General features: G+C 53.4%; 1 protein-coding gene across 2 annotated transcripts in view; it reads left to right on the forward strand.

Annotated features, from left to right (window-relative positions):
• Window positions 1–26043, forward strand: part of COPS3 (COP9 signalosome subunit 3) — a 41500-nt gene that overhangs the window by 3818 nt on the left and 11639 nt on the right. For both annotated transcript variants that reach the window (XM_075318381.1, XM_075318382.1), the window contains exons 2-6: window positions 684–813; window positions 2408–2520; window positions 2600–2649; window positions 19344–19436; window positions 25720–25899. In XM_075318381.1, coding sequence (XP_075174496.1) covers window positions 684–813; window positions 2408–2520; window positions 2600–2649; window positions 19344–19436; window positions 25720–25899 — 566 coding nt within the window. The remainder of the gene's footprint in view (window positions 1–683; window positions 814–2407; window positions 2521–2599; window positions 2650–19343; window positions 19437–25719; window positions 25900–26043) is intronic.

Raw genomic sequence — 26043 nt, forward strand, 5'->3', positions numbered from 1 at the left:
CAGGGGGCTGTCAGGTGATGCACAGTTCCCCCTCTCTCATACACAGGGGGCTGTCAGGTGATGCACAGTTCCCCCTCTCTCATACACAGGGGCTGTCAGGTGATGCACAGTTCCCCCTCTCTCATACACAGGGGGCTGTCAGGTGATGCACAGTTCCCCCTCTCTCATACACAGGCGGCTGTCAGGTGATGCACAGTTCCCCCTCTCTCATACACAGGGGCTGTCAGGTGATGCACAGTTCCCCCTCTCTCATACACAGGGGCTGTCAGGTGATGCACAGTTCCCCCTCTCTCATACACAGGCGGCTGTCAGGTGATGCACAGTTCCCTCTCTCTCATACACAGGCGGCTGTCAGGTGATGCACAGTTCCCCCTCTCTCATACACAGGGGGTGTCAGGTGATGCACAGTTCCCCCTCTCTCATACACAGGCGGCTGTCAGGTGATGCACAGTTCCCCCTCTCATACACAGGAGGCTGTCAGGTGATGCACAGTTCCCCCTCTCTCATACACAGGCGGCTGTCAGGTGATGCACAGTTCCCCCTCTCTCATACACAGGCGGCTGTCAGGTGATGCACAGTTCCCCCTCTCTCATACACAGGCGGCTGTCAGGTGATGCACAGTTCCCCCTCTCTGGCACCATATATTGTCTATGATGTATATTCTCCTCCGCTCTGTGTTGCAGGACAAATGACCCAGCTGTGTGAGCTCATCAATAAGAGTGGCGAGCTGCTGGCGAAGAATCTCTCCCACCTGGATACAGTGCTGGGGGCCCTCGATGTCCAGGATCACTCCCTGGGGGTCCTCGCTGTTCTGTGAGTGTGGACTTTTAGCTTTAGAAATCCGGAGCCGGGATTGCCTTGTGTTTGTACTGGCGCCTGCTCCTCCTTGTATAGCTTATATAGGGAAACTTAGGCTATGTGCCCACGTTGCGTATTTGCATGCAGTTACGCTGCGTATTGCACTGCAGCGTAACTGCATGCGTCCTGTGTCCCCAGCACAGTCTATGAAGATTGTGCAAATTCCATCCCCACGTTGCGTTTTAGAACGCAGCGTTTCGGCTGCTGCCAAGACGCTGCGTCCTAAAAAGCACCATGTCACTTCTTTTGTGCGTTTTGGTTGCAATGTCGGTCTAGCGTGGCGCTGCACGGCTGTCACACTGCTCCGGCGGCTTCTCCTGCTTTTGAAAATGCCGGCCGCTCATTATTCCATCTCGTATTCCCTGCTTCCCCCGCCCATTGGCGCCTATGATTAGTTGCAGTCAGACGCGCCCCCACGCTGAGTGACAGCTGTCTCACTGCAACCAATCACAGACACCCGTGGGCAGGTCTATGTAGTGCAGTAATATAAATAATTAAAAAAACAGCATGCGGTCCCCCCCCAATTTTAATACCAGCCAAGATAAAGCCACACGGCTGAAGGCTGGTATTCTCAGGATGGGGAGCCCCACATTATGGGGAGCCCCCCAACCTAAAAATATCAGCCAGCAGCTGCCCGGAATTGCCGCATCGATTAAATGCGACAGTCTCGGGACTCTTCCTGGCTCATCCAGAATTGCCCTGGTGCGGTGGCAATCTGGGTAATAAAGAGTTAATGGCAGCCCATAGCTGCTACTAAGTCCTACGATAATCATGGCAGGCCTCTATAAGACACCCCCAATGATTAACCTGTAAGTGAAAGTAAATAAACACAAACACCCGAAATAATCCTTTATTTGAAATAAAAGACAAAAAAACACCTTCTTTCACCACTTTATTAATCCCCAAATACCCCTCCAGGTCCGGCGTAATCCACACGAGGTCCTGCGACGCATCCAGCTCTGTTACATGAAGCGGACAGGAGTGGCCGTACAACACGAGCGCTCTCTATCAGCTCCACACAGCAACTGAAGTGAGTCGCACTGTCAGCGGAGACATCACTCAGGTTACACGTGGCCACAGGTCTCGGGTGGAAGACTCGAGATGGCCGCGGGTAACCTGAGTGACGGCACCGCTGATCGCGCGGCTCAAGTCAGTCACTCAGGAGATTTGCGGTCTCTGGTGAGTCCTTCACCTGTGATCACAAAGCAAACCGCGGCACACGCACAGAGCCGCGCAATCACATTGAAGTTGGGTGAAGTTCATCCGAGTTCATTCTGATCGTGTGGCTCTGTCTCGCAGCCAGTCATGCTCTTTTTGACAGTGCGGTCCCACTCGGCTCTGCTGCAAGTCTATGGGGATGCAGCAGAGCCGAACGAATCCAGAACGCATGAATTCTGCAGTTAGAATGCGTCTCAGAACGCAGCTTTTCATCTGCGTTTTGAGACGCACATGCAGTGACGTTCACGCTGCGTAATAGAACGCAACGTGCGCACATAGCCTTATAGTCCTTTTTGCTGCTGTGACGGCACCTCTGATCCTTCCTCCGCAGGTTTGTGAAGTTTTCCATGCCCAGTATTCCTGATTTCGAGACTTTATTTTCCCAAGTCCAGCTCTTCATCAGCACCTGTAACGGGGAGCACATTAGATACGCCACAGACACCTGTGAGTATTGTGCCCGGGCGAGGGCCGGATCCCTGCACACGGCAGACGCTGACTCTCCTTCTTCTCTTCCCCTTTATAGTCGCTGGTCTTTGCCATCAGTTAACAAATGCACTTGTGGAGAGAAAACAGGTGAGTGTCGTCACGTCAGCACTATATGTGAGCATAAAGCTTAAAGGGGATGTCTGGAATTAGACAGCTATAGCCCTACCTCTGTCTCTGTATATGGTGTATTGCAGCTCAGCCCCAGTCAGGTCAATGGAGCTGAGCTGCACTACCAGTCACAACCTCCGGACAAGGGTGGCGCTGTGTTTGGCAATATTCATGTTTTTCTTTTCTTGTAAAATCTTTACAACCTATCTTTCCTGTCCTGGTGCTTTGCTACAATGTATCAGGTCGGTATCTGAGTAAATCAGATGTGATTGTCTTGTCTGGATACATTGCAGCAAACCATCTGCTGTGAAAAATTGAGATCTCTTTGGGGTTCAAGGCTTGTTGTTCACTGCCTGCAAGCAGAGGTCTTGAAAAATGTCAATTAATTGAGCAAAGAAAGTTGTTCAATCCATCATTATATTTGTATTAAAGTCAAGATTATATATATATATATATATATATATATATATATATATATATATATATATAAAAATCTCATATATGTATCTATATAGATATATATTATATATGTATCTATAGATATCCATAGATATATGTATAGATATATATATAGATATAGATACATACATACATATATAGATACATATATGAGAGAGAGATTATATATATAATCATGATCGGGGGTCTGGCCTCTGATCCTGAGAATGAAGAGACCACAGCGCTGGTGCAGTGCAGGAAAATCAGCCATGCGACCATTCATTTTTTGCATCGGTGGTGATCCAAGAGGTCAGACCACCACTGATATCAACTAGAGTTGAGCGAGTATGTAACTATTCGTACTCGCGATACTCATACCGAGCACTGTCTAATACTCGTGTGTTCATTTTGAATATCGTGCGCTACACAAGTAAATGGGGAAAAACTCACAAAGTAACGAGTAACCCGAATGCCGTACTGATCGTGCAAGTAGCGAATAGTGCGGAATTCGGGTTACTCGTTACATTGCGAGTTTTTCCCCGTTGACTTGCATTGCACACGCTATTCGGAACGAATACGCGAGTATTAGACAGTGCCCGTTGCGAGTATGAATAGTCAGGTACTCGTTCAACTCTAATCTCAACCCCTTCATGACCTTTGATATACATACTATATTTCTTTGTCGCTCCATTGGGAGACCCAGACAATTGGGGTGTATAGCTACTGCCTCCGGAGGCCACACAAAGTATTACACTTAAAAGTGTAAACCCCTCCCCTCTGCTATACACCCTCCCGTGCATCACGGGCTCCTCAGTTTTTATGCTTTGTGCGAAGGAGGTCAGACATGCACGCATAGCTCCACATCTTAGTCAGCAGCAGCTGCTGACTGTCGGATGGAAGAAAAGAGGGCCCATAACAGGGCCCCCGGCATGCTCCCTTCTCACCCCACTCTGGTCGGCGGTGTTGTTAAGGTTGAGGTACCCATTGCGGGTACAGAGGCTGGAGCCCACATGCTGTTTTCCTTCCCCATCCCTTTAGGGCTCTGGGTGAAGTGGGATCCTAATCGGTCTCCAGGCACAGGGGACCGTGCTCCATCCACAGCCCCTGGGGAATCTGCTGGACAGGAGCCGGGTATCGTCAGGGACAAGGCCCTGCTACTGTGAGGTACTCTGTGTCCCCGTGGGGACCGCGCATGGAGCGCTGGTGCCATATACACTGCAGCACTGCTGGGTGTGTTAGTGCGCCGGGGGACCACCGCGCCGGCCGCGCTGTGAGGTACTCTGTGTCCCCGTGGGGACCGCGCATGGAGCGCTGGTGCCATATACACTGCAGCACTGCTGGGTGTGTTAGTGCGCCGGGGACTACCGCGCCGGCCGCGCTTATTTGCGGGCCGCGCTTATAAATTTAGTCCCCGGCTTTTGCGGCCTAGTATCGCATATTCCCGCCCACAGGCCTGCCAGTCAGGGGAAGGGCGGGACGCTGCACAGGACGTCAGCGCTGAGGGCTGGAGCATACTCTGTATCCTCCTCCCCCCTCACTCAGCACAGTGGGGCACTGGATTCCCGCACTTTCTAGGGCACGCCCACGGCTCCCTCCTCCCCACAGAACGCCGGCAGCCATTACTGTCAGCACTTCTGACGCTGGAGAGGAGAGACACCAGGGAGGCCCAGGCAGGATTCTGGTGATCACACATATCTATATATATATGCTTCTAGGTTATACATGTATGGTCGCACTGTTGAATTTAGGCTACTCCAGGAGAAGCCTTACAGTCCTCCCGGGCACTGTTCAATCATTACCGCCCCCGGACCTGCCAGTCAGGGGGAAGGGCGGGACAGTCGGGCTGACGCCGACAGTGAGGGCCGGAGCACACTTCGCTGTCCTCCGCCCCCCTCACTATTCACGCTACGGCACTGATCCCCGCAAGGTACTCAGTGTCCCCTTGGGGACGGTGCAGAGAGCACCTTCGCCTCAGACTTGGCGACTACCGCGCCTGCTTGCCGGCCGCGGTCTGTAACTTTAGCTCCCGGCTTTTGCGGCCTAGCGCCTTAAACTCCCGCCCCTGGCCCTGCCAGTCAGGGGGAAGGGCGGGACGGTCAGTCGGAGGCTAGCAGTGACGGCTGGAGCACACTTGGCTGTCCTCCGCCTCCCTCACGTTTCACTCAGGGCACCAGATTCCCGCACTTTTGGGGTTACGCCCACGGCTATCCCATCCACTGTACGCCGACAGCCATGTTTTCATGCTTCAGGGTCGGTACACCAGGGGGCTTCTTCTCGATGCTGGGCCCCCTAGAGTGATGAACTGTATATGTGATGCACTGTATATATGGATATATATAATGTTTGTATGCAGTTTCACAGTTCGGCGGTACATATGTATCCTCAGTGATCACTGTGAACATTGCTCGGGCCATGTGGCTCTCGCTCAGCCGGTGTCGGGGGCACTGTGGAGCTTCGCCGGCGTTCCCTGTCCAGGCGGCAGGGACAGAGTTACAGCTTGCTGAGAAACTCTCTGGGTCATTTTCACTATCCATGTCTCAGGCTATGGACAAATGGTCGGCTAAGAGACTAGGAGTTTGCAGTCCAGCCCGGCCCCTTACACAGGCCCCGGGCACTGTGGGATCGCCCCAGGCCTCTATCGGTCTGCGACGAAGCGTGTTCCTGGGGTGGCCTCTAGTTTTTACGTGGTGAACTCCAGCACGAACCGCAGTCCCAGTCCGGCTAAGCAGCCTTGCTTGGAATCTTCTCCGACTTCTTCAAGGGTCTCAGCTTGAGGACCCTCTAGAGGATGGGGCGGAGGTCGCAACCCAGGACTCTGTCCGGACGTGGCTCTCAAGGCTTCACAGATACTGTCCAGAAGCACAGAACGCCTTATAACACACGTTGTCCCTTCCCCTCTGACGTTGTTCAGGTTTGGCCTCAGTGTCATAAAGTGCCCTCCAGTCTCTTGACCGGCGGCTAGATCTGTAGTAGCAGGGGCTGGCGGGCCCACGCTCAAGAATGCCACGGACAGACAGATAGAATTCCTAATGAGATCCATCTATGAAGCCATAGGCGCGTCCGTTGCCCCAGCCTTTTCAGGGGTGGGCACTCCAGGCTATTTCAGCTGCTCTGCTCAGATCAATGCGGTCATCCTGTGCTTCGCAATAGCGTCTTTGACGTCTCAGGCGGTGGTATTTTCATCCACCGCCGTGCACAGAGAACCTTTTCTGCATGGTGGTCCAGGTCAGGGGAGACATTCTGTCTTACGGTCACAGGATAGAGCTCAGTTCTCGTCCTCCGACTCGTTGCTTCAGAGCATCTCCGTCCCCCGAACGAGCCGATGCACGTTTCCAGGCGGTGAACACTCCGAAGGCAGGAGGAGTTGCGATCCTCGTTCCCATTCAAGAACGTAGTCGCGGCTTTTTACTCCAGCTTGTTCGTGGTACCAGATAGGACGGATCACTCCGCCCTGTTCTGGACTTCACACTGCTCAACGGACAGAGAACCTGACGGTTCCGGATGGAATCTCTCCGCTTGCCATCGCCTTTGATGGCCCAAGGAGGCTTCCTAGCATCAATCGACATCAGGGATGTTTATCTCCACGTGCCGATTGTACCAGAATATCAGCGCTTCCTGCGCTTCGCCATAGGGAACGAACACTTTCAGTTCGTGGCACTAACTGCCGGCCTGGTGACAGCCCTACGGGCCTTCACCAAGGTCATGACAACGGTGGTAGCGGTCCTACTCTCTCAGGCAATCTGCTGGTCAAGGCCCCCTATCGGGTGGCATGCCAACACAGCCTGAACATTGCCCTAGAGACTCTCCAGAGATTCGGGTGGTTCATCAATTTTTCCTAAAGTCAAAATTGACACCGGCCCAATCACTGACATATCTCGGCAGGGTGTTTCATACTCTCTCAGCGATAGTGAAGCTTCCGCTGGACAAACAGCGTTCACTACAGACAGGGGTGCAATCGTTCCTTCGAGCCCAGTCACACCCTTTGAGGCGCCTCAGGCACTTCCTAGAGAAGTTGGTGGCAGCAATGGAGGCAGCTCCGTTTGCGCAGATTCATCTGCGCCCACTTTATTGGGACTGTCTCCGCAAATGGGACAGCAAATCGACGTCCCTCGACAAGAACGTTGCTCCTTCTCGGGCAGCCATGGCCTCCCTTCAGTGGTGGCTTCTTCCCACTCTTGTCGAAGGAAAAATCCTTCCTGCCCACATCCTGGGCTGTGGTCACGGCGGACGCGAGTCTGTCAGGGAGTCTTCCTCCGCCACAGGGCTCAGGGTACATGGACTCAGCAGAGTCCTCCCTCCAGATCAATGTTCTGGAGGTAAGGGCAGTGTTCTAGCCCTAAAAGCGTTCCAGCCATGGCTGGAAGGCAGGCAGATCCGAATTCAGTCGGACAACGCCACGGCGGTGGCATACATCAACCACCAAGGCGGCACAACCAGTCGGCAAGCCTTCCAGCAAGTCCGGCGGATTCTGCTGTGGGTGGAAGCCACAGCCTCCACCATCTCCGCAGTTCACATCCCGGGCGTAGAAAACTGGGAAGCAGACTTTCTCAGTCGCCAGGGCATGGACGCAGGGGAATGGTCTCTTCGACCGGACGTGTTTCAAGAGATTTGTTGCCGCTGGGGGAAGCCGGACGTCGACCTATTGGCGTCCCGGCACAACAACAAGGTCCCGGCATTCATGGCACGTTCTCAAGATCACAGAGGTCTGGCGGCAGACGCATTAGCCTCAACCTGACTGCGTAGACATTGAGTCCTGGATCCTAGCGTCTTCAGGGTTATCTCAAGAGGTCATTGCCGCTATGAGACAAGCCAGGAAACCAGCGTCCGCCAAGATCTACCACAGGACGTGGAAGATCTTCTTATCCTGGTGCTCTGATCAGAGTTTTACTCTCTGGCCATTCGCCTTGCCCACTTTCTGTCCTTCCTTCAATCCGGAATGGAAAAGGGGTTGTCTCTCGGTTCCCTCAAGGGACAAGTTTCGGCGCTTTCTGTGTTGTGTCCAAAAGCGTCTAGCCAAACTCCCTCAGGTACGCATGTTCCTGCAGGGGGTTTGCCACATAGTCCCTCCTTACAAGCGTCGGCTAGAACCCTGGGATCGGAACAGGGTGATACCGGCTCTTCAGAAACCACCCTTCGAGCCAATGATTGATATTCTTTTCCACGACTTCGCAGAAGGTGGTCTTCCTAGTGGCAGTCACGTCACTCCGCAGAGTGTCTGACATAGCAGCGCTGTCATGCAAAGCCCCCCTTCCTGGTGTTTCACCAGGACAAGGTGGTTCTGCGTCCGGTTCCGGAATTTCTCCCGAAGGTGGTATCCTCTGTTCATCTCAATCAGGATATCTTCTTACCTTCTTTTTGTTCTCATCCGGTTCACCAATGTGAAAAGGATTTGCACTTGTTAGGTCTGGTGAGAGCACTCAGACTCTACATTTCTCGTACGGCGCCCCTGCGCCGCTCTGATGCGCTCTTTGTCCTTGTCGCTGGCCAGCGTAAAGGGTCGCAAGCTCCCAAGTCAACTTGGCTCGGTGGATCAAGGAATCAATTCTGAAGCCTACCGTTCTGCTGGGCTTCCGGTTCCTTCAAGGCTGAAGGCCCATTCTGCCAGAGCTGTGGGTGCGTCCTGGGCGTTACTGCACCAGGCTACGGCTCAGCAGGTGTGTCAGGCGACTACCTGGTTGAGTCTGCACGCCTTCACGGAGCACTATCTAGTGCATACCTACGCTCGGCAGATGCCAGCTTAGGTAGGCGAGTCCTTCAGGCGGCGGTTGTCCACCTGTAGGAAGGAGCCGTTTTACGGCTCTTTCTTTTTCGCTCCTAATTGGGAGACCCAGACAATTGGGTGTATAGCTACTGCCTCCGGAGGCCGCACAAAGTACTACACTTAAAAGTGTAAGGCCCCTCCCCTTCTGGCTATACACCCCCCCGTGGGAGCACGGGTCCTTTAGTTTTTTGCTTTGTGCGAAGGAGGTCAGACACGCACGCATAGCTCCACTGTTTAGTCAGCAGCAGCTGCTGACTATGTCGGATGGAAGAAAAGAGGACACATACAAGGGTCCCCAGCATGCTCCCTTCTCACCCCACTTTCTGTCGGTGGTGCTTGTTAAGGTTGAGGTACCCATTGCGGGTACGGAGGCTGGAGCCCACATGCTGATTCCTTCCCCATCCCCATTAGGGCTCTGGGCGAAGTGGGATTTTACCGGTCTCCAGGCACAGAGACCGTGCTCCATCCGCAGCCCCTGGAGAAGCCGCTGGATTTGGAGCTGAGTATCGTCAGGGACATGGCCCTGCTCCGTCAAGGTACTCTGTGTCCCCGTGCATACGCGCGCACACCGCAGCATTGCTGGGTGTGTTAGTGCGCCGGGGACATCAGCGCTGCTGCGCTTGTGCCATTTCCTCACTTCAGCTTAGCTGAGTGGGTAGACTCGGGGAGAACGGTCGCGCCGGCCGCTGGGACTGCGACGCGGCTGGGACTTGTGGTGCGCCGGGGACTTCCGCGCTGGCCGTGCATATATCACGGCCGCGCTTATTACTACAGTCCCCGGCTTTTGCGGCCTAGTTCGTTCGTTCCCGCCTCCGCACCTGCCAGTCAGGAGGAGGGCGGGACGCTGTACAGAGCATCAGCGCTGAGGGCTGGAGTCTTTTTTACATACTCCAGCCCTCACACCAGGCACAGTAGGACGCAGTTTCCCGCTCTTTGTTTGTGGCACGCCCACGGTCCGCCCCTCTTCACAGAACGCCGGCAGCCATTCCTGCCTGCACGCTGAGCTGCAGAGGGGAGACGGGGAGACCCAGACACGGGATTCTACGGCCTCATACCCGCTGTTCAGCGGGCGGTAAGCAGCCCTCAAGGGCTCACCCCCACTTGTGCCATTTGTATACTGAGTATTTTGTGTTTGCAAATACTTTGTACTGTACGGTCGCTGGTGATTCTCGGCTATATACCCTCCTAGATTACAAGGAGGCAACAGCATGTCGTCCGCTAAACGCAAGGGTGCCAAGGCACAGACATTATATGCTGCCTGTACCGCATGTGCGGCTGCTCTACCGGCAGGTTCCACTGACCCCCATTGTGTGCAGTGCTCGGCCCCTGTGCAACTTGCACAGCCGGGGCCTCTGCTGGACGTGACCCAGGGAGAACCACCTGTGAATGCTGTCCAGGTGACAGGAACGGAGTTTGCAGCTTTTGCTGACAGATTGTCTATGACCATGTCAAAGATTCTTGAAACATTGCAGTCTAGACCAGTAACTCAGACCATGGACACTGTGGCATCATTGCTCCCTGGTCCCCCTCAGCTGGAACACTTCCAAGCTCCGGGGGTGTCACATGCACCCCAGGGTGACGATTCTGACTCAGACAACAGTCCCAGACAACCTAAGCGGGCTCGTTATGAGGGGCCCTCAACTTCGTCTCACTGGTCAGGATCCCAGCGGGACGAATCTATGGGTGATGAGGCGGATGTAACTGATCAAGATTCTGATCCTGGGTCCGCTCTCAATCTGGATACACCGGATGGTGACGCCATAGTGAATGATCTTATAGCGTCCATCAATAGGATGTTAGATATTTCTCCGCCAGCTCCTACTGAGGAGGAGGCAGCTTCACAGCAGGAGAAATTCCATTTCAGATACCCCAAGCGTAAATTAAGCACTTTTCTGGACCACGCTGACTTTAGAGATGCAATCCAGAAACACCACGCTTATCCTGAGAAGCGGTTTTCTAAACGGCTTAAAGATACACGCTATCCTTTTCCCCCTGACGTGGTCAAGGGTTGGACCCAGTGTCCCAAGGTGGACCCTCCAATCTCCAGGCTTGCAGCTAGATCCTTAGTTGCAGTAGAAGATGGAGCGGCACTTAAAGATGCCACTGACAGGCAGATGGAGCTCTGGCTGAAATCCATCTATGAAGCTATTGGAGCGTCGTTGGCGCCAGCTTTCGCAGCCGTATGGGCACTCCAAGCCATTTCAGCTGGGCTTATACAAGTCGACTCGGTCACACGTACATCTGCCCCGCAGGTGGCACCATTGACCTCTCAAATGTCTGCATTCGCGTCTTACGCGATTAATGCTGTCCTGGACTCTACGAGCCGTACGGCCGTGGCGTCAGCCAACTCCGTGGTTTTGCGCAGGGCCCTGTGGTTGAGAGAATGGAAAGCAGATTCTGCTTCCAAGAAGTGCTTAACCAGTTTGCCTTTTTCTCGTGACCGATTGTTTGGGGAGCGTTTGGATGAAATCATTAAACACTCCAAGGGTAAGGACTCATCCTTACCTCAACACAGACAAAACAAGCCCCAACAAAGGAGGGGTCAGTCTGGTTTTCGGTCCTTTCGAGGCTCAGGCAGGTCCCAATTCTCCTCGTCCAAAAGGACTCAAAAGGATCAGAGAGGTTCAGATTCTTGGTGGACGCAGTCACGCCCAAAAAAGACAGCAGGAAGAACCGTTACCAAGACGGCTTCCTCATGACTCTCAGCCTCCTCTCTCCGCATCCTCGGTCGGTGGCAGGCTCTCCCGCTTTGGCGGCATTTGGCTGTCACAGGTCAAAGACCGTTGGGTGAGGGACATTCTGTCTCACGGGTACAGGATAGAGTTCAGCTCTCGTCCTCCAACTCGTTTCTTCAGAACTTCCCCACCGCCCGACCGAGCCGATGCTCTGCTGCAGGCGGTGGCCGCTCTAAAGGCGGAAAGAGTGGTGACTTCCGTTCCTCTTCAGGAACAAGGTCACGGTTTTTACTCCAATCTGTTTGTGGTGCCAAAGAAGGACGGGTCCTTTCGGCCCGTCCTGGATCTAAAATTGCTCAACAAACACGTAAAAACCAGGAGGTTCCGGATGGAATCTCTCCGCTCCGTCATAGCCTCAATGTCTCAAGGAGATTTCTTAGCATCAATAGACATCAAGGATGCTTATCTTCACGTGCCGATTGTGCCAGAGCATCAGCGTTTTCTACGCTTCGTTCTAGAAAGCGAACACCTGCAGTTCGTAGCGTTACCTTTCGGGCTGGCAACAGCCCCTCGGGTCTTCACCAAGGTCATGGCAGCAGTAGTAGCTGTCCTGCACTCGCAGGGTCACTCCGTGATCCCGTATTTGGACGATCTACTTATAAAGGCACCCTCTCAAGAGGCATGCCAACACAGTCTGAACGTGGCACTGAAAACTCTCCAGAGTTTCGGGTGGATTATCAACTTTTCAAAGTCAAATCTAACCCCGACCCAATCACTAACATATCTTGGCATGGAGTTTCATACTCTCTCAGCGATAGTGAAGCTTCCACTGGACAAGCAGTGCTCTCTGCAGACGGGGTGCAATCTCTCCTGCAGAACCAGTCCCACTCATTGAGGCGCCTCATGCATTTCCTAGGGAAGATGGTGGCAGCAATGGAAGCAGTCCCTTTCGCGCAGTTTCATCTGCGCCCTCTACAATGGGACATTCTCCGCCAATGGGACGGGAAGTCGACGTCACTCGACAGGGATGTCTCCCTCTCTCAGGCAACCAAGGACTCTCTCCGATGGTGGCTTCTTCCCACCTCATTGTCAAAAGGAAAGTCGTTCCTACCCCCATCCTGGGCGGTGGTCACGACAGATGCGAGCCTATCAGGGTGGGGAGCAGTGTTTCTTCACCACAGGGCTCAGGGTACGTGGACTCAGAGAGAGTCCACCCTTCAGATCAATGTTCTGGAAATCAGAGCAGTCTATCTTGCTCTGCGAGCCTTCCAACAGTGGCTGGAGGGCAAGCAGATCCGGATTCAGTCGGACAATTCCACAGCGGTGGCGTACATCAACCACCAAGGGGGAACACGCAGTCGACAAGCCTTTCAAGAAGTCCGGCGGATTCTGACGTGGGTGGAAAACACAGCATCCACCATATCCGCAGTTCACATCCCAGGCGTGGAAAACTGGGAAGCAGACTTTCTCAGTCGCCAGGGCATGGACGCAGGGGAATGGTCCCTTCACCCAGACGTGTTTCAGGAGATCTGTCGCCGCTGGGGGATGCCGGACGTCGACCTGATGGCGTCACGGCACAACAACAAGGTCCCGGTTTTCATGGCACGGTCTCACGATCACCGAGCTCTGGCGGCAGACGCCTTAGTTCAGGATTGGTCGCAGTTCCGACTACCTTATGTGTTCCCACCTCTGGCATTATTGCCCAGAGTGATCCGCAAAATCAGGTCCGACTGCCGTTGCGCCATTCTCGTCGCTCCAGACTGGCCAAGGAGGTCGTGGTACCCGGATCTGTGGCATCTCACGGTAGGACAACCGTGGGCGCTACCAGGCCGTCCAGACTTGCTGTCTCAAGGGCCGTTTTTCCATCTGAATTCTGCGGCCCTGAACCTGACTGTGTGGCCATTGAGTCCTGGATCCTAGCGGCCTCAGGTTTATCTCATGATGTTGTTGCCACCATGAGACAGGCTAGGAAACCATCCTCCGCCAAGATCTACCACAGAACGTGGAAGATATTCTTATCTTGGTGCTCTGCTCAGGGAGTTTCTCCCTGGCCATTTGCATTGCCTATTTTTCTTTCCTTCCTGCAGTCTGGGTTGGAAAAAGGTTTGTCGCTTAGCTCCCTTAAAGGACAAGTCTCTGCGCTATCCGTATTCTTTCAGAAGCGCCTGGCGCGACTTCCTAAGGTACGCACGTTCCTGCAAGGGGTTTGTCATATCATTCCCCCTTACAAGCGGCCATTGGAACCCTGGGATCTGAACAAGGTTCTGATTGCTCTCCAGAAGCCACCTTTCGAGCCTATGAAGGAGATTTCCTTTTCTCGGCTTTCACAGAAAGTGGCTTTTCTGGTGGCGGTCACGTCTCTTCGGAGAGTGTCAGAGCTGGCGGCGTTATCTTGCAAATCGCCCTTCCTGGTGTTTCACCAAGACAAGGTAGTACTGCGTCCAATTCCAGAGTTTCTTCCCAAGGTGGTATCTTCCTTTCATCTCAATCAGGATATCACTTTACCATCTTTGTGTCCGCATCCAGTTCACCAATTTGAAAAGGGTTTACATCTGTTGGACCTGGTGAGAGCACTCAGGATCTACATTTCCCGCACGGCGTCTCTGCGCCGTTCGGATGCACTCTTTATCCTGGTCGCTGGTCAGCATAAAGGGTCGCAAGCTTCCAAATCCACCCTTGCGCGGTGGATCAAGGAACCAATTCTACACGCCTACCGTTCTGCTGGGCTTCCGACTCCTTCTGGACTGAAGGCCCATTCTACCAGAGCCGTGGGTGCGTCCTGGGCATTACGGCATCAGGCTACGGCTCAGCAGGTGTGCCAGGCGGCTACCTGGTCGAGTCTGCACACTTTCACCAAGCATTATCAGGTGCATACCTACGCTTCGGCAGATGCCAGCCTAGGTAGACAAGTCCTGCAGGCGGCGGTGGCCCACCTGTAAGGAAGGGCTGCCTGACAGCCCGATCGCGAGGTATTATTTTACCCACCCAGGGACTGCTTTTGGACGTCCCAATTGTCTGGGTCTCCCAATTAGGAGCGAAAAAGAAGAAGGGAATTTTGTTACTTACCGTAAATTCCTTTTCTTCTAGCTCCAATTGGGAGACCCAGCACCCGCCCTGTTTTTCTGGGGGTATTTGTTTTTCGGGTGCACATGTTGTTCATGTTAATAACTTACGTTCTCCGATATTGTTTATCGGATTGAATTTGTTTTTGAAACAGTTATTGGCTTTCCTCCTTCTTGCTTTTGCACTAAAACTGAAGGACCCGTGCTCCCACGGGGGGGTGTATAGCCAGAAGGGGAGGGGCCTTACACTTTTAAGTGTAGTACTTTGTGCGGCCTCCGGAGGCAGTAGCTATACACCCAATTGTCTGGGTCTCCCAATTGGAGCTAGAAGAAAAGGAATTTACGGTAAGTAAACAAAATTCCCTTCTTTACCGAGGTATTCTTTTACCCACCCAGGGACTGCTTTTGGACGTCCCAATTGTCTGGGTCTCCCAATTAGGAGCGACAAAGAAGAAGGGAATTTTGTTTACTTACCGTAAATTCCTTTTCTTCTAGCTCCAATTGGGAGACCCAGCACCCGCCCCTGTTCCCTTCGGGCTATTATTTCTTGTGTACACATGTTGTTCAGATTGAATTGTTCTTGGTCATGGTTTCAGTTCTCCGAACATCCTTCGGATTGAATTTACCTTAGACCAATTTATAAGTTTCCTCCTTCTTGCTTTTGCACCAAAACTGAGGAGCCCGTGATGCACGGGAGGGTGTATAGCAGAGGGGAGGGGTTTACACTTTTAAGTGTAATACTTTGTGTGGCCTCCGGAGGCAGTAGCTATACACCCAATTGTCTGGGTCTCCCAATTGGAGCTAGAAGAAAAGGAATTTACGGTAAGTAAACAAAATTCCCTTCTTTTTGGACTATAAGACGCACCAGACCATAAGACGCACCCTGGTTTTAGAGGAGGAAAATTAAAATTTTAAGCAAAAAATGTGGTCATGACACACTATTATGGGGCAAGGATCTGCTGCTGACACTGTTATGGGAATAATGTCCCCAAATTGTCAACTAAGGTACCACATCTTGGTAATGATCCTTCTGACCTGTATATATGTCCCTCATCCTGCTATATGCCCTCATCCTGCTATATGCCCTCATCCTGCTATATGCCCTCATCCTGCTATATGCCGCCATCCTGCTATATGCCCTCATCCTGCTATATGCCGCCATCCTGCTATATGGCCCCATCCTGCTATATGGCCCCATCCTGCTATATGCCCCCATCCTGCTATATACCCCCATCCTGCTATATGCCCTCATCCTGCTATATGCCCCCATCCTGCTATATGGCCCCATCCTGCTATATGGCCCCATCCTGCTATATGCCCCCATCCTGCTATATGCCCCCATCCTGCTATATGCCCCCATCCTGCTATATGCCCCCATCCTGCTATATGCCCCCATCCTGCTATATGCCCCCATCCTGCTATATGCCCCCATCCTGCTATATGCCCCCATCCTGCTATATGCCCCCATCCTGCTATATGCCCCCATCCTGCTATATGCCCCCATCCTGCTATATGCCCCCATCCTGCTATATGCCCCCATCCTGCTATATGCCCCCATCCTGCTATATGCCCCCATCCTGCTATATGCCCCCATCCTGCTATATGCCCTCATCCTGCTATATGCCCCCATCCTGCTATATGCCCTCATCCTGCTATATGCCCCCATCCTGCTATATGCCCTCATCCTGCTATATGCCCCCATCCTGCTATATGCCCTCATCCTGCTATATGCCCCCATCCTGCTATATGCCCTCATCCTGCTATATGCCCCCATCCTGCTATATGCCCCCATCCTGCTATATGCCCCCATCCTGCTATATGCCCCCATCCTGCTATATGCCCCCATCCTGCTATATGCCCTCATCCTGCTATATGCCCTCATCCTGCTATATGCCCTCATCCTGCTATATGCCCTCATCCTGCTATATGCCCTCATCCTGCTATATGCCCCCATCCTGCTATATGCCCTCATCCTGCTATATGCCCCCATCCTGCTATATGCCCCCATACTGCTATATGCCCCATCCTGCTATATGCCCCCATCCTGCTATATGCCCCCATCCTGCTATATGCCCCCATCCTGCTATATGCCCCCATCCTGCTATATGCCCCCATCCTGCTATATGCCCTCATCCTGCTATATGCCCCCATCCTGCTATATGCCCCCATCCTGCTATATGCCCTCATCCTGCTATATGCCCCCATCCTGCTATATGCCCCCATCCTGCTATATGCCCCCATCCTGCTATATGCCCCCATCCTGCTATATGCCCCCATCCTGCTATATGCCCCCATCCTGCTATATGCCCCCATCCTGCTATATGCCCCCATCCTGCTATATGCCCCCATCCTGCTATATGCCCCCATCCTGCTATATGCCCCCATCCTGCTATATGCCCCCATCCTGCTATATGCCCCCATCCTGCTATATGCCCCCATCCTGCTATATGCCCCCATCCTGCTATATGCCCCCATCCTGCTATATGCCCCCATCCTGCTATATGCCCCCATCCTGCTATATGCCCCCATCCTGCTATATGCCCCCATCCTGCTATATGCCCCCATCCTGCTATATGCCCCCATCCTGCTATATGCCCCCATCCTGCTATATGCCCCCATCCTGCTATATGCCCTCATCCTGCTATATGTCCCTCATCCTGCTATATGCCCTCATCCTGCTATATGCCCTCATCCTGCTATTTGCCCTCATCCTGCTATATGCCCTCATCCTGCTATATGTCCCTCATCCTGCTATATGCCCCCATCCTGCTATATGCCCTCATCCTGCTATATGCCCCCATCCTGCTATATGCCCTCATCCTGCTATATGTCCCTCATCCTGCTATATGCCCCCATCCTGCTATATGCCCCCATCCTGCTATATGCCCCCATCCTGCTATATGCCCCCATCCTGCTATATGCCCCCATCCTGCGATATGCCCCCATCCTGCGATATGCCCCCATCCTGCGATATGCCCCCATCCTGCTATATGCCCCCATCCTGCTATATGCCCCCATCCTGCTATATGCCCCCATCCTGCTATATGCCCCCATCCTGCTATATGCCCTCATCCTGCTATATGCCCCCATCCTGCTATATGCCCCCATCCTGCTATATGCCGCCATCCTGCTATATGCCGCCATCCTGCTATATGCCGCCATCCTGCTATATGCCGCCATCCTGCTATATGCCGCCATCCTGCTATATGCCGCCATCCTGCTATATGCCGCCATCCTGCTATATGCCCCCATCCTGCTATATGCCCCCATCCTGCTATATGCCGCCATCCTGCTATATGCCCTCATCCTGCTATATACCGCCATCCTGCTATATGCCCCCATCCTGCTATATGTCCCTCATCCTGCTATATGCCCTCATCCTGCTATATGCCCTCATCCTGCTATATGCCCTCATCCTGCTATATGCCCCCATCCTGCTATATGCCCCCATCCTGCTATATGCCCCCATCCTGCTATATGCCCCCATCCTGCTATATGCCCCCATCCTGCTATATGCCCCCATCCTGCTATATGCCGCCATCCTGCTATATGCCGCCATCCTGCTATATGCCGCCATCCTGCTATATGCCGCCATCCTGCTATATGCCGCCGTCCTGCTATATGCCGCCGTCCTGCTATATGCCGCCGTCCTGCTATATGCCCCCGTCCTGCTATATGCCCCCGTCCTGCTAGATGCCCCCGTCCTGCTAGATGCCCCCGTCCTGCTAGATGCCCCCGTCCTGCTATATGCCGCCGTCCTGCTATATGCCCCCGTCCTGCTATATGCCCCCGTCCTGCTATATGCCCCCGTCCTGCTATATGCCCCCGTCCTGCTATATGCCCCCATCCTGGTATATACCCCCATCCTGGTATATGGCATGCATCCTGTGGCACAAAAAAAATAAACGTTTATACTCACCTTTCCTCACTCCATCATCTTTCTATCTGTGTCAGCAGCAGTGCCACTGACCTGTGTGGAGCCGGTCACCGTTCCCTGCAGCATCATGATGTCCTCCTGTCTGCCCGCCCGCTGATGTGTGTGGAGCCGTGCGCACAGTGATGATGTCATCGCAGTGCGCACCACTCTCTACACACAGCAGCGGCCGGCAGACAGGAGGACATTGCAATACTGCAGGGAATGGTGAGTATCCCGTTCTTATTCACTGCCCCCCGCGCTGATGTTGATGTGCGGGGAGCAGTGAATAAAGCCGCACATGATCACTCCAGGCTGTAGTTGCCAGGGGTGATCACGCAGGCCGGCTCTTTACTATGCGCGCATCCCCCGCCCATCACCCCGCCAGCGCCGGCTTCAGCGCTGAGAGATGGGCGGGAGGATGCATGCATATGAAATGAGCGGGCCCATGTGGTCACGGCAGGCGCTGCTACATCCTGCGCATGCCGCCGATGACTTGCTCCACCGCCGCACCCTCATCCCCCGCAGCCATGACCTACATTCAGACTATAAAACGCACCGCCCACTTTCCCCCAACATTTGGGGGGGAAAAAGTGCGTCTTATGGTCCTAAAAATACGGTTTATGTCAAAGGTCGTTCTCCTGACTTTGATGCTGGTTCACACACCGAGCCCACATCTATCCCTGCAGATGATGGCCGAGTGGAGTTGAGCTCTGTCAGCGGCTTATAACCTGTTAAATGCCGCTGTCAACATGCGCCAGTTGGGGTTGGAGCGTCATTCCGCGTGCTTATTGACTGTTTTTCTTCCTTCTCGCTCCTTACAGCCTTTACGAGGGATCTGCGTTCTCAGACAAGCCATAGACAAGATGCAAATGAATACAAATCAGCTGACCTCAATTCACGCAGATCTCTGCCAGGTAATACTCTGTCTTCATACACCGCAGCAAGCAAAGCTGCAGGGTAAAGCATGTAGGAGGCAGGTTTCAGATTACCTCCGACTCAAGTGAACAGTGCAGCCATTGATCATTATTAAGTCTTGTTTCAGGGCTGACTGTGTGTTCTCATTGGGCGGCACAGTGGCTCAGTGGCTAGCACTGCAGTCTTGTGGTGGCTCAGTGGTTAGCACTGCAGTCTTGTGGTGGCTCAGTGGTTAGCACTGCAGTCTTGTGGTGGCTCAGTGGTTAGCACTGCAGTCTTGTGGTGGCTCAGTGGTTAGCACTGCAGTCTTTTTCTTTGTCGCTCCTAATTGGGAGACCCAGACAATTGGGTGTATAGCACTGCCTCCGGAGGCCACACAAAGTATTACACTAAAAGTGTAAAGCCCCTCCCCTTCAGCCTATACACCCCCCGTACTGCTACGGGCTCATCAGTTTTTATGCTTTGTGCGAAGGAGGTCAGACATCCACGCATAGCTCCACAGCTTGGTCGGCAGCAGCTGCTGACTATGTCGGATGGAAGAAAAGAGGGCCCATAACAGGGCCCCCAGCATGCTCCCTTCTCACCCCACTCTTGTCGGCGGTGTTGTTAAGGTTGAGGTATCCATTGCGGGTACGGAGGCTTGAGCCCACATGCTGCTTTCCTTCCCCATCCCTCAATTAGGGCTTTGGGTGAAGTGGGATCCCATCGGTCTCCAGGCACAGGAGACCGTGCTCCATCCACAGCTCCTGAGGACCCTGCTGGATAGGAGCTGAGTATCGTTCAGGGACATGGCCCTGCTACTTGGAGGTACTCTGTGTCCCCGTGGGGACCGCGCACAGCAACACTCCAGCATTGCTGGGTGTGCTAGTGCACCGGGGACAGCAGCGCTGGCTGCATTTGTGCCACTATACACTTCAGCGTCGCTGAGTGTATTTGTGTAGGGGGACTGCCGCGCTGACCGCCGCTGCCATGGTTATGCCTGCGGCGCGGCTGGGACTGTTAGTGCGCCGGGGACTTCTGCGCCGACCGCGCTTATACGGCGGCCGCGCTTATAACTATAGTCCCCGGCTTCTGCGGCCTAGTCTCATTCTTTTCCCGCCCCCAGCCCTGCCAGTCAGGGGAAGGGCGGGACGCTGTACAGGTCGGCAGCACTGAGGGCTGGAGCATGCTTTGCATACTCCACCCCCCTCACTCTGCACAGTGGGGCACCAGTTCCCGCACTTTTCTGGGTCACGCCCACGGCTCCCTCCTCTCCCCAGGACGCTGGCAGCCATTCCTCTCAGCTCTGCTAACGCTGGAGAGGAGAGACAAGCTCAAAGAGACCCAGGCAGGAATTCTGGTGCCCACACAAACGCTTTGCGCAGGCGGTAAGCAGCACCTGTGGTGCTGGCCCCACTAGTGCAGAAGTGTATTTATAGTTTATATGATTATAGACTATACTTTACACTGTATGGTGCACTGTTGATTTGTGGCTATTTACCCTCCTGTATTGCTCAGAGGAGACAACATACTATGCTGCCTGTGCAGCATGTACGGCTATACTGCCGGCAGGTTCCACTGACCCTCATTGTGTGCAATGCTCGGCCCCTGTGGCACTTTCTCAGCCGGAGCCTCTGCTAAGGGGGGCCCAGGGAGAACCACCTGTTAACACTGTCCAGGTGACAGGGACGGAGTTTGCAGTTTTTACTGAAAGACTTTCTGAGACTATGGCTAAGATATTAGAAGCCTTGCAGTCCAGGCTGGCATCTCAAGCCAGGGGCACTGTGTTATCATTGTCCCCTGGTTCCCCTCAGTTGGAACAGCAATGTCTTCCCGGGGTGTCTCATGGATCCCAGGGTGAGGTCTCTGACACGGACCGCAGCCCCAGACCGCCTAAGCGAGCTCGCTATGATATCCCCTCGACATCATCACAATGTCCAGGGTCTCAGCGAGAGGACTCTCTGTATGATGAAGCGGAGGTAGCTGATCAGGATTCTGATCCTGAAGCCGCTCTCAACCTTGATACTCCTGATGGGGACGCCATAGTGAATGATCTTATTGCGTCCATCAATGAAATGTTGGATATTTCTCCCTCAGCTCCTCCAGTGGAGGAGTCAGCTTCTCAGCAGGAGAAATTCCGTTTCAGGTTTCCCAAGCGTACCACGAGTATGTTTCTGGACCACTCTGACTTCAGAGAGGCAGTCCAGAAACACCGAGCTTATCCAGATAAGCGTTTTTCCAAGCGCCTTAAGGATACACGTTACCCTTTCCCCCCTGACGTGGTCAAGAGCTGGACTCAGTGTCCCAAGGTGGATCCTCCAATCTCCAGACTGGCGGCTAGATCCATAGTTGCAGTGGAAGATGGAGCTTCACTCAAGGATGCCACTGACAGACAGATGGAGCTCTGGTTGAGATCCATCTATGAAGCTATCGGCGCGTCTTTTGCTCCAGCATTCGCAGCCGTATGGGCACTCCAAGCTATCTCAGCTGGTCAGGCGCAAATTGACGCACTCACGTACGTCTGCGCCGCAGGTGGCGTCCATAACCTCTCAAACGTCGGCATTTGCGTCCTACGCTATTAATGCTGTCCTGGACTCTGCGACCTGTACGGCGGTTGCAGCCGCCAATTCGGTGGTAATACGCAGGGCCTTGTGGCTGCGGGAATGGAAGGCAGATTCGGCTTCCAAAAAGTGCTTAACTGGATTGCCATTTTCTGGCGACCGTTTGTTTGGTGAGAGATTGGATCAAATCATCAAACAATCCAAGGGAAAGGAAACATCCTTACCCCAAGCCAAACCAAAAACACCCCAACAGAGGAGGGGACAGTCGAGGTTTCGGTCCTTTCGGGGTGCGGGCAGGTCACAATTCTCCTCGTCCAAAAGGCCTCAGAAGGATCAGAGGAACGCCGACGCATGGCGGTCTAAATCACGCCCTAAAAAGACCGCCGGAGGTGCCGCTACCAAGGCGGCTTCCTCATGACTTACGGCCTCCTCACACCGCATCCTCGGTCGGTGGCAGGCTCTCCCGCTTTTGCGACACCTGGTAGCCACAAGTAAAAGACCGTTGGGTGAGAGACATTTTGTCTCACGGTTACAGGATAAAGTTCAGCTCTCGTCCTCCGACTCGATTCTTCAGAACATCTCCGCCTCCCGAGCGAGCCGAGGCTCTTCTGCAGGCGGTGGGCATTCTGAAGGCAGAAGGAGTGGTGGTCCCGGTTCCTCTTCAGCAACAGGGTCACGGTTTCTACTCCAACCTGTTTGTGGTTCCAAAGAAGGACGGGTCCTTCCGTCCTGTTTTGGACCTAAAACTGCTCAACAAACACGTAAGGACCAGGCGGTTCCGGATGGAATCCCTCCGCTCCGTCATCGCCTCAATGTCCCAAGGAGATTTCCTAGCATCGATCGATATCAAGGATGCTTATCTCCACGTACCAATTGCTCCAGAGCATCAGCGCTTCTTGCGCTTCGCCATAGGAGACGAACACCTTCAGTTCGCGGCACTGCCGTTCGGCCTGGCGACAGCCCCAAGGGTTTTCACCAAGGTCATGGCTACAGTAGTTGCGGTCCTCCACTCTCAGGGTCACTCAGTGATACCTTACTTAGACGATCTGCTGGTCAAGGCACCCTCTCAAGAGGCATGCCAGCACAGCCTCAACGTTACTCTGGAGATTCTCCAGAGTTTCGGGTGGATCATCAATTTTCCAAAGTCAAATCTGACACCGGTCCAATCACTGACATATCTTGGCATGGAGTTTCATACTCTTCCAGCGATAGTGAAGCTTCCGCTGGACAAACAGCGTTCACTACACACAGGGGTACAATCTCTCCTTCAAGGTCGGTCACACCCCTTGAGGCACCTCATGCACTTCCTGGGGAAGATGGTGGCAGCAATGGAAGCAGTCCCTTTCGCGCAGTTTCACCTGCGTCCTCTTCAATGGGACATCCTACGCAAGTGGGACAGGAGGCCGACGTCCCTAGACAGGAACGTCTCCCTCTCTCAAGCAACCAAAGCTTCCCTTCGGTGGTGGCTTCTTCCCACCTCATTATCGAAAGGGAAATCCTTCCTACCCCCATCCTGGGCGGTGGTCACGACGGACGCGAGCCTGTCAGGGTGGGGAGCAGTTTTTCTCCACCACAGGACTCAGGGTACGTGGACTCAGCAAGAGTCCTCACTTCAGATCAATGTTCTGGAGATCAGGGCAGTGTATCTTGCCCTAAAAGCGTTCCAGCAGTGGCTAGAAGGCAAGCAGATCAGAATTCAGTCGGACAACTCCACAGCGGTGGCTTACATCAACCACCAAGGTGGGACACGCAGTCGGCAAGCCTTCCAGGAAGTCCGGAGGATTCTGCTGTGGGTGGAAGCCACGGCCTCCACCATATCCGCAGTTCACATCCCAGGCGTGGAAAACTGGGAAGCAGATTATCTCAGTCGCCAGGGCATGGACGCAGGGGAATGGTCCCTTCACCCGGACGTGTTTCAGGAGATCTGTTGCCGCTGGGGGATGCCGGACGTCGACCTAATGGCGTCACGGCACAACAACAAGGTCCCAACATTCATGGCTCGATCTCAAGATCACAGAGCTCTGGCGGCAGACGCCTTAGTTCAGGATTGGTCGCAGTTTCAGCTCCCTTATGTGTTTCTTCCTCTGGCTCTGTTGCCCAGAGTGTTACGCAAGATAAGGGCCGACTGCCGCCGCGCCATCCTCGTCGCTCCAGACTGGCCGAGGAGGTTGTGGTACCCGGATCTGTGGCATCTCACGGTCGGCCAACCGTGGGCACTGCCAGACCGACCAGATTTGCTGTCTCAAGGGCCGTTTTTCCATCTGAATTCTGCGGCCCTCAACCTGACTGTGTGGCCATTGAGTCCTGGATCCTAGCGTCTTCAGGATTATCTCAAGAGGTCATTGCCACTATGAGACAGGCTAGGAAACCAACGTCCGCCAAGATCTACCACAGGACGTGGAAAATATTCCTGTCGTGGTGCTCTGCTCAGGCGTTTTCTCCCTGGCCATTTGCCTTGCCCACTTTTCATCTCAATCAGGATATCTCCTTACCCTCGTTTTGTCCTCATCCAGTTCACCAATGTGAAAAGGATTTGCACTTGTTAGATCTGGTGAGAGCACTCAGACTCTACATTTCTCGTACGGCGCCCCTGCGCCGCTCCGATGCTCTCTTTGTCCTTGTCGCTGGCCAGCGTAAAGGGACACAAGCTTCCAAATCAACCCTGGCTCGGTGGATCAAGGAACCAATTCTCGAAGCTTACCGTTCCTCGGGGCTTCCGGTTCCCTCAGGACTGAAGGCACATTCTACCAGGGCCGTGGGAGCGTCCTGGGCCTTGCGACACCAGGCTACGGCTCAGCAGATGTGTCAGGCAACTACCTGGTCGAGCCTGCACACTTTCACGAAACACTATCAGATGCATGCCTATGCTTCGGCAGATGCCAGCCTAGGTAGGCGAGTCCTTCAGGCGGCAGTTGCCCACCTGTAGGACGGAGCCGTTACGGCTCTATTATGAGGTATTATTTACCCACCCAGGGACTGCTTTTGGACGTCCCAATTGTCTGGGTCTCCCAATTAGGAGCGACAAAGAAGAAGGGAATTTTGTTTACTTACCGTAAATTCCTTTTCTTCTAGCTCCAATTGGGAGACCCAGCGCCCGCCCCTGTTTTTTTGTATACACATGTTGTTCATGTTAAATGGTTTCAGTTCTCCGATATTCCTTCGGATTGAATTTACTTTAAACCAGTTTATAATTTTTTCCTCCTTCGGGCTTTTGCACCAAAACTGATGAGCCCGTAGCAGTACGGGGGGTGTATAGGCAGAAGGGGAGGGGCTTTACACTTTTAGTGTAATACTTTGTGTGGCCTCCGGAGGCATAGCTATACACCCAATTGTCTGGGTCTCCCAATTGGAGCTAGAAGAAAAGGAATTTACGGTAAGTAAACAAAATTCCCTTCTTTGGTGGCTCAGTGGTTAGCACTGTAGTCTTGTGGTGGCTCAGTGGTTAGCACTGCAGTCTTACAGCGCCGGGGTCCTAGGTTCAAATCCCACCAAGGGCACCATCTGCAAGGAGTTTGTATGTTCTCCCCGTGTTTGCGTGGGTTTCCTCCGGGTTCTCCGATTTCCTCCCACACTCCAAAGACATACAGATAGGGAACCTAGATTGTGAGCCCCAATGGGGACAGTGTTCCTGATGTATGTAAAGCGCTGTGGAATTAATAGTGATATATAAATTAATAAAATTATTATTATTATTCTCTTCTGCTCTTCAGCCCTTCTGCATTGACCTTCTCTCTCCTCACAGCTCTGCTTATTAGCGAAATGTTTTAAGCCGGCGCTGGCTTACCTAGACGTAGATATGATGGATATATGTAAAGAGAACGGAGCTTACGACGCCAGACCCTTCCTGTGCTACTATTACTACGGGGGGATGATCTACACCGGCCTGAAGAACTTCGAGAGGGCGCTTTACTTCTACGAGCAGGTGGGGGTGACACGAGGTGTAATAATGGGGGAGTCCTCACATCCGGGGCGTCCTCATCAGATCTCCTCTGGTCGGGATCCACCCACTGGATACAGCGCAGATATGTACTGCTCACGTGGATGACTTTGCCTTTTCTCGGTTTGC

This window comes from Anomaloglossus baeobatrachus, chromosome 7 (genome assembly GCF_048569485.1).
Source record: "Anomaloglossus baeobatrachus isolate aAnoBae1 chromosome 7, aAnoBae1.hap1, whole genome shotgun sequence".
Taxonomy (NCBI): Eukaryota; Metazoa; Chordata; class Amphibia; order Anura; family Aromobatidae; genus Anomaloglossus; species Anomaloglossus baeobatrachus.